The sequence below is a fragment of the Pseudorasbora parva genome, chromosome 4, assembly GCF_024679245.1.
Source record: "Pseudorasbora parva isolate DD20220531a chromosome 4, ASM2467924v1, whole genome shotgun sequence".
In the NCBI taxonomy this organism is placed as follows: domain Eukaryota; kingdom Metazoa; phylum Chordata; class Actinopteri; order Cypriniformes; family Gobionidae; genus Pseudorasbora; species Pseudorasbora parva.
This window is the reverse complement of record NC_090175.1, coordinates 35,967,474-35,981,927: the sequence shown is the minus strand read 5'-3', so window position 1 is coordinate 35,981,927 and position 14,454 is coordinate 35,967,474. Positions and strand designations below refer to the sequence as shown.

General features: G+C 36.9%; 1 protein-coding gene across 1 annotated transcript in view; it reads left to right on the top strand.

Moving 5' to 3' along the window:
* The first annotated feature begins 2,120 nt into the window (after positions 1-2,120).
* mtap (methylthioadenosine phosphorylase) overlaps positions 2,121-14,454 on the top strand; it is a 29,450-nt gene continuing 17,116 nt past the window's right edge. Inside the window, exon 1 of the mRNA XM_067441630.1 lies at positions 2,121-2,234. Within this exon, the coding sequence (XP_067297731.1) occupies positions 2,211-2,234 (24 nt within the window). The 5' untranslated portion in view covers positions 2,121-2,210. The remainder of the gene's footprint in view (positions 2,235-14,454) is intronic.

Here is a 14,454-nt window from a genome sequence, read left to right as displayed (position 1 = left end):
ATATTTATTCAAAAAAGAAGTGCATTTTCTATCATCAATTATTCTTAGTGATTTGATTAAATATTCTACTTCACATTATAAATCTTTAGTAGGAATTTTCACAAGGATAAGGAAATTAACAGTAGATTCTAAAGTTTTGCCAGTAGTGGGCACTCATGCAACGTATAAGCAATGAATGACGCACATCCGAGTGAACGAGGCGGAGGGTAGTTAGCAAGTGAAGGCATATTACAAACGAACTGGAAACTTTATTTTACTGTCTGGAACGCAGCACCGGACTCCAGCCTTGAACCGAGACTTGACAAAAGCAATCAATCAATTAATAAAAATAAATAAATAAAATAAATCACAGCCAATCAGTAGAGCGAGCGGGCGGGCTTTCTCTGCAAGCGCGGAACTGGATAAGTACGTACTTGATCAAATTCCTACATCTTAAACCATTTAACCATAGAAATAATATACGTAGACGCCCCATAGACTTACGCTGCCATCTTGGATGGGTCCCCAATGCGCCGCCCCCCGCATTTATTTCTACTGAGGAAGATGTATTCTCAACTACAATGATCATAACTCCCCGAGTTTTTACCGGATTTTCACACGGTTTGGTTTGTTACAAACTGCAGAGACTTAGTTATGATACAGGACGCTGTCACACATTGAAAAAATCTGCTTTCATGTAGAAAGACGTTGTATTACGAGCTTTAACTAAGACATTTGGTAGACTATGACATATTGATAAATGTATAAATGAATGAATTTTATATTTTAATAAAGAAACCAGTTTGATTGTTCATTTGAATTTATTTCTCTCACACACTCACAGGCATATTGATAAATGTATACATTTATGAATTTTATATTTTAATAAAGAAACAAGATGATTTGATTTGATTTTTCACTTTTGATTTATTTCTCACTCACACACAAACACTTACTCACCTTCTGTAACACAAGCTCCCATATACTGAACCAGCTCAGAATTATTATTTTTGTATAGGCCTAAAGTAAACGTTATAACTCCAGGTCATTCCAGCATCTTACATTACCCTGTCAGGCTTGCAACTGGGACTGGGGAGCTAAAATCCTTTAAAAAGAACTGTTTTGCACAGCTTCTTGCGAATGCTTGCACTCTGTAACTCCAGGGTAGTTAATTTTGCGATGTGTTGCAGCCTTACTTTGTGAAATAGGCCTACAGGCACCATAAATGACACAAGCATGAAATGATAATGATGTATAAATGGTAAAATAACCAAAATTATTGTTCAATCTTACTTGTGAAATGTAATCCCATGCGATCTGGTATCAATATTGCGTTATTGCAACAGTAAGCTGCATAAAATACGGGCATAATTGCTCGCTCTCCATTGACTCTGAATGCTAGCGTTGAGTGGAGAGACCCAACCAATATGGCGGCGACGCTGGATCACGCTCCAGCACATCATGGGGCGTCTACGTATATGATATCTATGCATTTAACATGGTTAAAATGCATACTGAATGACTTAAATAATCATATTGTTTTTTGTCATAGAATACACTTGTTCTCCTTGAGTTGACCATTTTGTTTCCTTAAATTAAAATGTTCAAGATCTGAGGTGAAGTAGCAGTGAATTGCTTTATTTTGTTGCATTATATAAAGGCCATGAAAAAAATGATATAACGCACATTGTTTTGGCAATAAATCAAGCACATAATCAGCACCATTGTCATACTTTGTCATATATATATATATATATATATATATATATATATATAGTACAAAAGATTAACTTGAAAAATAGGCTTTCATATTTTTCTAGCGCGTCGCGTCTGGTTAGGACACGGTGTACGATAACGGTTTCAGAATTTGCCTTGATTTTGTATTGTTGTCAAGTCTGTGGTCCGTCCATTCTTTAAATATGGCGTTTTTTTCCACATTTTTCCCTAGGTTTTTGTGAAATTCCGCCACTGAGCGAATGTATGTTTACGTAATTTGGACCTAAACCATAGAATATCAAACTAACCCTACCCACAACTCTATCCCTCCAACCCAGACGTCCAGAGAGGTGGAGCTGGATCCCTCCACAGTAGAGGTCCAGAGAGGTGGAGGTTGACGTCATTTTACTCTGCAATGAGCACCAATTGGGTGTAGTCTACTTGGAAAGAACTACCGTTAGTAGGAAGTTGTTGTTTTTAGCTTATATAGCTTTCACGTGGACGCATTGAAGGAGATGGCTTCGGACATTCAAGTAAAGGTAACAGAGTTCCCGCGTTTTTTAAAAGTTCTTGAATTTCAGACACCTAGATCCAAGGACTGGGAAGTATGTGGAAAAAAACATAGGACATTGAAAGTGCTTGATTTAAACACGAAGTAACGTTACATTAGAGTAACATGCTATGTATTTATGTGTTAATCGCCAGAACAAAACAGCGCGTTACTCATTGAGGAGTAAGCAGGAAAAACTTCCTGAGAGAGAGAGAGAGAGAGAGAGAGAGAGAGAGAGAGAGAGAGAGAGAGAGAGAGAGAGAGAGAGAGAGAGAGAGAGAGAGAGAGAGAGAGAGAGAGAGAGAGAACGGTGTGAGTCCTGCACAAGTTACTTAGCCTATCCAGCCGCGGTCACACAGTCTCAGAACTATGGTGGTAGATTTGTTGCTATATTCCAAACAAATATTGTCCACAAATACAGGTTCTTCTAAAAAAATTAGCATATTGTGATAAATTTCATTATTTTCCATAATGTAATGATAAAAATTAAACTTTCATATATTTTAGATTCATTGCACACCAACTGAAATATTTCAGGTCTTTTATTGTTTTAATACTGATGATTTTGGCATACAGCTCAAGAAAACCCCAAATTCCTATATCAAAAAATTAGCATATTTCATCCGACCAATAAAAGAAAAGTGTTTTTAATACAAAAAAAGTCAACCTTCAAATAATTATGTTCAGTTATGCACTCAATACTTGGTCGGGAATCCTTTTGCAGAAATGACTGCTTCAATGCGGCGTGGCATGGAGGCGATCAGCCTGTGGCACTGCTGAGGTGTTATGGAGACCCGGGACGCTTCGATAGCAGCCTTAAAGGGGGGGTGAAATGCTGTTTCATGCATACTGATCTTTTTACACTGTTAAAGACATGGAATCCCATACTAAACATGGACAAAGTTTCAAAAGTTAAGGTGGACGTTTGATGGGAGTATTTCTTTGTCAAAAATACTACTTCCGGTTAGTCATAAGTTTCGGCAAGTTTTTTTTTTTTTTTTTTATTTTTTTATTGCTGATAACAGAACCATACAAAAAAGAAGGCATACAACACACAACATCAATAATAAATGAGACCACCAAAGAAATGATAAATAAAAAAGGTAAGAGAAAGGAGAAAAAGAGGGGGAAAAAAGAAAAGGGAGAAGAGGGCCATTACATCACATACAAATGTTCATATGAAGAGATCAAAGGCGGTACAAATCCTAACAGTCCTTATAGCTTTCTTATTAGTGGATACTGAAATCACATTTAAATAATTTTCCATTTCCTTTAAGAAGACAGAGAAGACAGGCTTACAATTTGTAAATTTACATTTGTGAATGTAAAATTTGCTCAGAAAAAATATTAAATTAATAGCAAAACAGATATTTTCGTTTGTGGGGTCCGAGTCAAAATACCCAAATATAACATTCCTCATATGTATTGAGAAGCCAGGCAAAATTTTACACTTGACCAGTACAGTAATATCCTTCCAGAGCTTCTGAGTATAATGGCATGACCAAAATAAGTGAACCACGGTTTCATCAGAATTTAAACAAAAAGAGCATGTTAATTCAATGTCAGATTTATATCTTTGTATAAATTTCTTAACAGGATAGAACCTGTGTATGAGCTTAAAGGAAATTTCTTTCACTTTATTTGTAAGAAAGAATTTCTGCTGTAAAGACCAGATTTTTTTCCAATTAAGGTTAACAAACAAATTATTCCAAAAGGAAATAACCGGTGAAAGAGAAATTACATTTTTAAGAAATAGAGATCTTATTTTATAGTTTTTAGCTTTCGACTCAGAGAAACAAACTTGACCAACAGGAGTATCACAAGGATTGGGAAGGGACACAATAGATACTGAGGTGGTATAATTACAGTTTTTAAAAAGCATACATAACCCAGAGGGAATAGCTCCCATTACTGTGGCAAATTCTTTTGGGGTTATTGGTATTTGGTATTCGGAGAGAAATTCTGAGTATCTGAACAAAAGACCTTGCTTATTAAACAACTGCTCCACCAAAAAAAGACCATTACTGAACCAATTATGATAAAATAGCGATTTATTCTTGAATAAAATGTTTTTATTGTTCCAGATAAAACATCTCTGTGGTGAAAAGTTATGTTTATAAATTAAAGCCCAAGCTAAGAGAACCTGGCGATGAAAGTTGGATAGTTTGATAGGGAGTTTGGATATATCATAATTACACATTAGGAGAAAATGAATTCCACCAAGTCGTGAAAAAACAAGTTGAGGGAAAACATTCCAAACAGAAGATGGTTTGGTTAGGTACTGATTCAGCCAATTAATTTTAAACGTATTGTTGAGGGTGTCAAAATCAATAAAGTTCAGACCACCATTATTATAAGAGTTTAGTATGACTGATTTTCTCATATAATGAGACTTATTTTTCCATAAGAATTTTATTAAAATCTCATTAATTAATTTAGAAGTGGGCTTGTCCACAGACAGAGACTGAGCTGCATAGGCCAAACGAGATAGACCCTCTGCCTTAGAGAGCAAGGTTCTGCCTTTTAAGGACAGATCTCTTTGTAGCCAACAATTCAGTTTTTGCTTTGTTTTGGTAATGATCGGTTTGAAGTTTGTTGAACACCTACATTCATCTTTAGTAATTTGTATACCTAGGTATGTTACCCTATTTTTAATAGTAATATTCTGAATTGAAGAAAGAGAGCAATTTTTAATTGGTAGCAATTCACATTTATTCAGATTTAAATTTAAACCAGATGCTTTAGAAAAAGACTGAAGAATATCCAAAGCCACTGGAATTTGTGTTGAATCATTCAAGAATAAAGCTGTATCGTCCGCTAATTGAGTTATTTTTATTTTGGTGTTGCCAATTGTGACACCCTTTAAGGGACTACTGTTTATATGAGCGCTTAGGAACTGTGTTGCAATTAGAAATAGGTAAGGAGAAACTGGGCATCCTTGTCTTACTCCTCGTTTTAAAAAGAATCTAGGTGAAGTACCATTACTTAATTTAACTGAACTGTTTCCGTTTATGTAAAGCGTTTGGATCATTCTGCAAAAGGAGTCACCAAAGCCAATTTTTTGAAGAGCATGAAATAAAAATTTGTGTTCCAAAGTGTCAAAGGCTTTGTAGTAATCTAAAAAGAAAATGAAGCCATCGCTGTCAATTAATTCTGAATAGTCTAACATATCTAGTACTAACCGTATATTATTAGAAATGTGTCTTTTCTGCATAAACCCCGACTGCGTTTCATCAATTATAGAGTTCAAAACAAGTTTCAATCTTTTTGCTAGGACTAAAGCTAATATTTTATAATCATTATTTAATAGTGTGATTGGGCGCCAATTGTCTATTAAGAGGGGATCTTTATTTAATTTGGGGATAAGAGTTATTAATCCTTGACATAATGTGGCTGGAAGTAATTTTTTTTCTATACTTTCCTCATAAACCTTTAACAAGAATGGAGCTATACTATGACTAAATAATTTATAAAATTCTGAGCTGAGTCCGTCAGTTCCAGGAGATTTGTTGGCTTTTAAACTATTAATAGCCTCCTTTATCTCCTTCAATGTGATAGAGGCATCACAAAAGTTACTATCTATATTACTTAACTGGTTTACATTAGGTACTGATTTAAAGAAATCATCCATATGTTCTTTGGAAAATTTAGAAGTATACAGATCACTGTAAAATTTGGCACAGAACTTTGCGATAATTTTAGGGTCCTCGCAGATATAATCGTTAATCATTAATTTTTGAATTTGGTTATTTTTCGCTTGTTGTCTTTCCAATCTGAAAAAATATGCAGAGTTCTGTTCACCTTCTTCGATCCATTTCCTGCGTGATCTGATAAACGCTCCTTCCGCTTTATGTTTATATATGTTATCCAATTTGCACTGTAATTGGACCAACTCTGCTTTTTCACAATCAAGTAAATCCTCCATATTTTTAGATAACAAATTGGTGATTTTGCATATAATGGAATTTTCATCAGCCTTTTTCTTTTTTGCCAAATCAGTACTAAATTTCCTAAGATATTTGCTCATTTCATATTTGGTAAATTCCCAATTGCTGCTATAACTATTCTCCTCCTTTGCTTTATTCCAATTTTTGTGAATTATTTTATTAATTTCATTTTCTACTTCACTGTAAGAGAGAATGGAGTTGTTAAGTTTCCAGTAAGAGGAGAATCCGCGCACATTATCAGAGGCAAGAAAATGGGTACGAATAAAGATACTCTTGTGGTCAGAAAATGGTGATGGCAAAATATCAGTAGAGGTATTGCATAATTCTTTAGAGATGAGCCACATGTCAATTCGGGACTGAGAGGAAAGAGAATTATTGCACCATGTGAACATCTTTTGAGAGGGATGCAATACTCTCCAACTATCAATCAAAGAAAATCTTTGCATAAACATTTTCAAGTATAAACTAGAATTGTCAGGGAGTTTTGGAGGCCATCTGTCTATACTGCCATCTAAAGCCACATTAAAGTCTCCACCAAATATAAGCATGGAATTTGGGTATTTAGTCAATAATTTTAAAACACATTCCTCTATGCGACTAAACAGGGCTTCATTTCCTTTCTGCTGATTAAAGCCATACACGCAGACAAGAATACATGTAAAATTTGAGATTTCAGTAACGAGACAGATATAACGCCCATCTAAATCACTTACATTAAGTAACACCTTTCCTTTAAACTGGTTTTTTAAAATGCATACACCGGCTGAATGCGTCGTACCATGAGATATCCATATGTCCAGTCCCCATTGTGACCTCCAGAAATTAAGATCCTCTACAGTTGAGTGACATTCTTGGAGAAAGCAAAAGTCAGACTTAAATTGTTTGAGATATAAGAAAATAGCCTTTCGCTTAGTGAGATTTCTTAGCCCTCTAGCATTTAACGAAATAATAGATATAGACATGAAGTATAAAGGAATTAAAGAAAAATAAACAGAAAGGGAAAAGAAATTTGACTAGACCTAGAAAAGCAAAACAAATAACTTGTTATAGGCTACTAACCTTTAACCGGTCGAGAATTGAACACTAGGATGAGAACCGCAACTCAAAAAATATGCTCAATAATGTAACGCAGCATGTAATGTCAATTAAATAAAATTTTAAATACATCTACATTTTAGAACGTAAAAGTATAATGCCAGATCGTTTAAGTGCAAGACTGTATTGTAATTTACAGGTCAGACAGCACATGTCTGAATATAAGCTATGAAATAGAACTATTTAAGCCATGTGAAAGGCTTTTTTTTTTTTTTTTTTTTTTTTTTTTTTAAATGTCTTGCAGAACAGTCAAGCGTGTAGTACCGACAGATAAGTGTCTTCAGTGTCCTGGGATGAACTGTAGACTGATGAAACCACTTCAGAACATCGAAGAGCTTCAGTCAACCAAAAGGGTGGACGCAATATTACTGTCGAGACAATAGTTAACGAGGGACTCACATCAATCAGGAGGGAATATTTCAGACCCCTCTACAAAAGCCCTTCCACCCACAAAGTAAGCTCGCTTGTTCTCTTTTCTCGCCTTTTCCACGATGGGCCATAGCTTGTTTCTTCGTTCTCTTTCCGCTGTAGATAGGTCCTCTGATATTTTCAGGTTGTTGTTTTTAAGAAAACTCGAATCTTTAGCTGCACGCCAGACCGCATCACGTTGAAAACGAGAAGTAAACTGGACGATGATTCCTCTGGGCTTGCTATCGTTCAACCGTTTGCGACCCAAGCGATGAACGGTGTCCACGACATCCGGGAGTTTGTCTTTCGCGTCTGGCAGAAGATGCTGGCAGACACCGATGATCTTTTCTCGAACATCTTCTCGTTCGCTTTCAGGTACCCCATGAACTCTGAGACTCCATCGTCGTGAGTAAGCCTCAAGGTGCATAAGCCGCTTCTCCTGTTCATGCGAGTTAACCTCGACTCTTCTGGTTAGTGACTCAGTCGCGCCGATTTTGACTCTCAAATCTTTTACTTCGGCGCTCATAAAGTCGATAACATCTTTTACTCCAGAGATCTGCTTGGTATTTTCACTGATCGTTTCTTTCATACTAGCGATCACACGTGAGTTTTCCCCTACCATCTTTTCCAAAGCATCCGAACGATTATTTATCAGCTTCGAAAGCTCCCCTAGTTGTGAGAGGATGGCAGTTGTGTCAGCGCTCTCGGTCTTGCGTTGTTTGATGGCAGGGGACTTACATGGTGTTTCTGGAAGACATGGGAATTCTTCCTCGCATAGCATGAATTCTGTGGAGTCTGTGTCTTGGCTCAGATAGTCGTGCATGTTGTCCAACAGAAGTTCTTTGCGGACCTCGTTGACAGTTGTGTTAGCTTTAGTAGCAGTTTGAGGTCCATTCCTACTTTTTCTTTTCTCGGATTTTCCCATTTTAATAGCTAGTACAGCAATTAAGTCTGATCTGGTACAAAATATTATCTTAAAACCTTTCTAACTGCATTACAATCCAAAATAAACAGCTGAGTATGCGGAGCTCCTCAAAGCGTGACTGATTAGAGCGCCATCTTGGAACCCCTCCTCTGAAGCGCTCTGAAGGCCGCCTGTTTCGGCAAGTTTTTTGCGATCATGCGTCCCCATTGACGTTAGTGGGGGCGGAATTTCCTTGTATGGGCCTTACGGACAATTCTACCGGAAGCGTGTGAGAGAGAGAGAGGGAGAGAGAGAGAGGGAGAGAGCGAAAGCAACAGGCTATGCCCATCAAAGCGCTCGTAGGCTGCGCTGCACAGGTAATGTGCACAATTAACAATGACATCAAAAAGTGCGTTTTTGGTTGCCAGACCAAGACAGTCCTGCACAGATTCCCCCAAAACCCCGCGGTAAGGCAACAGTGGATGTAATTTGCTTTTCCGGATCAGCAACTGAGTTGCGCGAATGTTTATATCTGTTCGCTGCATTTCGGTGCCGACTGTTTCATAAACATGGCCCAGCATGACGCCGGATTTTCCAATAGCCTAATGCTGAAGGATGGAGCAGTCCCAACGTTAGAACCGCGGGCGGTGAGTTAGACTGCTTCAAATGTCTGTGTCTATGCTCATCAAGTAGCCCAAACATGATCACGTATAGTTACTATATATATTACTATATATAGAAATTGATCAATGGAGCATGCGATGTGTAGTGCGTGTACATTTGTTTAGCTGGCCACTATATGTGTAACTTTATGTTTGTGTATTGTAAAAGCACTCAACAATACACAAAGAGGGGGGAAATATGTTGAACTAAATAAGCACGCTTCTTCATTCAAATGCGCTACTATTCCGTGTCTATCTATGTAAACACTAACTTAACCTGTCTACACAAACCACGCGTAAACACACAAACACACGTGCACAACTGCACTTCCCACATGTACACCTTCAAAGACAAAAATACGACGATATAATTCAAGTATAAATATGTAAATAACACAAGCCGCTAAGCATATTATATAGTTAGTGTATATCGTACCACATAGAGACGTCCTGCTCTAGTCGTTTTTGCTGCTGCTCCTGTTCAACTGCAGCCTCTGGGTCTGATTCCGGATCATAGATGTATGGCTGTATCTGATTAAAAGCCATATTTTTATTTTGAATAAAGTTTTTTCCCCGCTGTTAGGGATGACAGCTTTACGACGCACTCGACGCACTCAACACAATAGCAGCAGCGAGCACACGTCATTATTTAGCTCCGCTCACACGACACGCCCCCACCCGCTCGGCTTTTTTCGGAAAGACTCGGAACAGCGCATCTTTCTTATATAATTATAAAAAAAATAAAGACTTTTCGGAGATATGCAGGATGCAATGCTACTCTATAGGTACTCAAGATTGACATGACACTGACTGAAACTGAGTGTTTCACCCCCCCTTTAAGCTCATCCAGAGTGTTGGGTCTTGCGTCTCTCAACTTTCTCTTCACAATATCCCACAGATCCTCTATGGGGTTCAGGTCAGGAGAGTTGGCAGGCCAATTGAGCACAGTAATACCATGGTTAGTAAATCATTTACCAGTGATTTTGGCACTGTGAGCAGGTGCCAGGTCGTGCTGAAAAACCAAATCTTCATCACCATAAAGCTTTTCAGCAGATGGAAGCATAAAGTCCCTTAAAATCTCCTGATAGCTAGCTGCATTGACCCTGCCCTTGATAAAACCCAGTGGACCAACACCAGCAGCTGACATGGCACCCCAGACCATCACTGACTGTGGGTACTTGACACTGGACTTTTGGCATTTCCTTTTCCCCAGTCTGCCGCCAGACTCTGGTACCTTGATTTCCGAATGACATGCAAAATTTGCTTTCATCCAAAAAAGTACTTTGGACCACTGAGCAACAGTCCAGTGCTGCTTCTCTGTAGCCCAAAAGTGGCTTGACCTGGGGAATGCGGCACCTGTAGCCAATTTCCTGCACACGCCTGTGCACGGTGGCTCTGGATGTTTCTACTCCAGACTCAGTCCACTGCTTCCGCAGGTCCCCCAAGGTCTGGAATCGGTCCTTCTCCACAATCTTCCTCAGGGTCCGGTCACCTCTTCTCATTGTGCAGCGTTTTTTGCCACACTTTTTCCTTCCCACAGACTTCCCACTGAGGTGCCTTGATACAGCACTCTGGGAACAGCCTATTCGTTCAGAAATTTCTTTCTGTGTCTTACCCTTTCGCTTAAGAGTGTCAGTTAGTGATGTTACGTCTGACACCGATGCTCCGAAGCTTGCTTCAAACTCGAACGGTCCTTGCAATGAACCACTGCTTCGGTGCTTGTATCATTACGTCACAAGTCACGTGAAAATGCCTTCTGAAGCAAACACACTGCTTCACTCCTGTAGTGAACCACCTGACTGCTTTGACAGCCCAATCAGTGTTGACAAGTTTGAAACCTGCTGGCTGTATTTCTTATGTGCTTTCACACATGATACTGCCATGCCAAAAAATAAATAAATAAAACAATAAAAAAAAAAAAAACTAAAAAAAAAAAACTATAGAAACCATTACTGAAATTCAATTGCATTTAATGGTTTTCATGGGAAATGTATTGCTTGTAATGGGAATTATAGTGGTCTCTGTGGGTCTCTTCTGATATGTGTTGGGTTCTATTGGTGGGGGCATCACATCCTAATGGAATATGTACCACACAAAAAAAAAAAAAAAAAAAAAATCTGTAGTGGTTTAAATCGTAAAAGCCAACGGTTACTATTGGTATTTTAATAGAAACCTTTTTTAAGCTGGTTTGATCTTCTGTCCTTGTCTAAAGAAATAATTACACACACACATCATGCTTATTGTTTTATTATCAAGGTGAACACATGGAATTCATCAGTATCTGTAAAATTCACCTACATAAATGAGTTTCACAGCACTAACACTGTTTCAGCTTTGATCGCCTCGGTAACATATAAGCCTACTTGCATTTTATGGTTATCTACGGAAGCCCTGAACGGCCATGGATAATATTTTTTTTTCTGTCTTATGTCGTGATCACAAGTTAATTTTCTCGTGATCTCCAGATAACAAAAGTTGTTTTCTCGTGATCACGAGTTTCATTCTGAAATTGCACTGCACCCTACTGTTGAGTGAGTCTACTCTTGCTGTAGCAAGGAACACAACTTTCACGGGCATCTGATCAATGGATAATAAACCGTGCGCTGGATCTTTCAGCAAAATCTTTGCTTCACTTAATAAACATTTTATTATACATTGTAATTAACATGTTTAAATGATCAAAGGGGGGGGGGCCTTCAGATGGATGGCAGATTATTCTGTTCTATTCTAAAAATCGTTTTAGTTTCTATTCAGCCCATTTTATTTTCCTCATTCGTTTGAAATAACATTACATAATTTGTTTGTTATTAGTATCCTTCCTTCTAGCCTTTATTCCATTAAAAAGAGGTGCAGTAGCCTACTCCATATTTCTAAAAACAAACAAACGTTTAATCCAGTTAATATACAGTCTCGTACAAAATACAATCGTTTTAATTACACAGTATCACTGAATTAAATTAGGCTGCAATGCATCTTTACATGGGCTATACATCACATTTAGGCGATACATTAAGTGACACAATGTGGCAAACTAACGGTTATTTAGGCTGCTGATTAAAATGGCATGTTAATGCACAAAAAGGTGCAAACAGAATAGTGACATCAAAATGAGTTAAACAGTAAATTTAGTAACGCACCAAACGCTATTATAGCAAACTAATCACATTAGATCATTCAGTTATATGAATTGCCAAATGCACACAGTAGGCTACTGCACAAATTATAGTGATCACGAAAGGTCTTCAACGCGTTCAATCTGGACCAGTACAACACAAGGTGGATAGGCTACTGCACCCCATCAGTTAATTGGTTCTATACTGCCACCTCGTGGCGCAGTTGTGTAACTTAGAAAATATGAACTCATGATCACGACAAAACAACTTTTGTTATCTCGAGATAACAAGATAATTAACTTGTGATCATGACATAAGACAGAAAAAAAATATTATCCATGGCCGTTCAGGGCTTCCGTAGTTGTCAGCTTTGTTGCATTACATTTACTTTACCAGGAGATGGTGCTGCAATTTCTATCTGAATGAAGCTTCGAGTAATGAACCATTTTCGACACAATTGTTTCAGAAAGCAATAATGCTTCGAAATGCTTCATTTGGCCATCATTAGTGCCAATGATGGTCTTCTGGACAGCAGTCAGGTCGGCAGTCTTACCCATGATTGTGGTTTTGAGTAATGAACCAGGCTGGGAGTTTTTAAAAGCCTCAGGAATCTTTTGCAGGTGTTTAGAGAATTTATTAGTTGATTCAGATGATTAGGTTAATAGCTCGTTTAGAGAACTTTTTCATGATATACTAATTTTTTGAGATAGGAATTTTGGATTTTCATGAGCTGTATGCCAAAATCATCAGTATTAAAACAATAAAAGACCTGAAATATTTCTGTTGGTGTGCAATGAATCTAAAATATATGAAATTTCAATTTTTATCATTACATTGTGGATTAACTTTTATCACATATGCTAATTTTTGAGAAGGACCTGTATATCAGTGGTTAGGACACTTCCATAGTATGGGGGTATTATTGTTGCTTTATTCCAAACAAATATAATATTGTTATGCAAAATTAAACGTAAAGTGATTCACAAAAAATAAATAATTTCACAAATCAATAGAATGAGATCCACGAATATTTGCAGTTTTACAAAAATGAATTACATTCACAAATAAATACAATGACATTTGTGAATAACAAAAAAATCCACACATATATATATATATATATATATATATATATATATATATATATATATATATATATATATATATATATATAAGAAGAAGTACCTGAAGGAAAAAATAAATAGCTTTAAACATGTTAATATTTCCAGTATTTATGTTGGAAAATTCTTATCAGAATAATTTCTTTTAAGCTTGTGTATTTTTTAGTTAAAACTGTTAAATTAAGCAATATCTCATGTAGGTTTTTTTCCTTTGTTTTATATATGGTTCACTAGGGGGTGCTCTTGCCATCCTTGAATTGTTTTTCCCGAAGAGATATGCACTGTTTTGAAAAAGAAAGTAAAAGAATGACACAAGTTTGGTGCATATTCAAACATTAAACATTAAAAGTTCCTTTCACTGGAACTAAGGGCCCAAACCCAACCCCTGAAAAACAACCCCCTCCAGCAAACTTTTCACTTGGCAGTTGGCACAATGCAGTGGTTAATCAATTTCTCTCTCTTATTGAGACATTTAATTTCACACGTCACATGTCAATTGCCACTTTTAAGTCTTATTTAAAAAAGATTTATTTTCTTTAGCATTTGAATAAGTATTATTTGCTTTGTTGTATGCAATATTAAATCTTGATTTTAATGTCTCTGTTTTTGTAAAACACTTTGGGGCAACGTCTGTTGTTTGAACGTAAACGTGCTTTATAAATAAAGTAGCTTGTTTGATACTCAACACTTTTCCCGATTAGTTAATCTTGACAGCTGTAGAAGTAAAAACTTAGTAAAAGTTTTTGAGAGTTCCCCATTTAATACTTTTTAAATGCAAAAATGTTAGGCAATCATAGCAGTGGGCATTTACATCAAAGACTCACAGCAGGCAAGCCAATAGAGAGTTCAGACCAGAGGGCTAAAATCAGGGTAGATCAAGGCCTTTTATTTTTAAATTGACAACTTTTTTTTTTGAGTATTTATAAAATCATATTAACATTACAAGTGCATGTCATTTA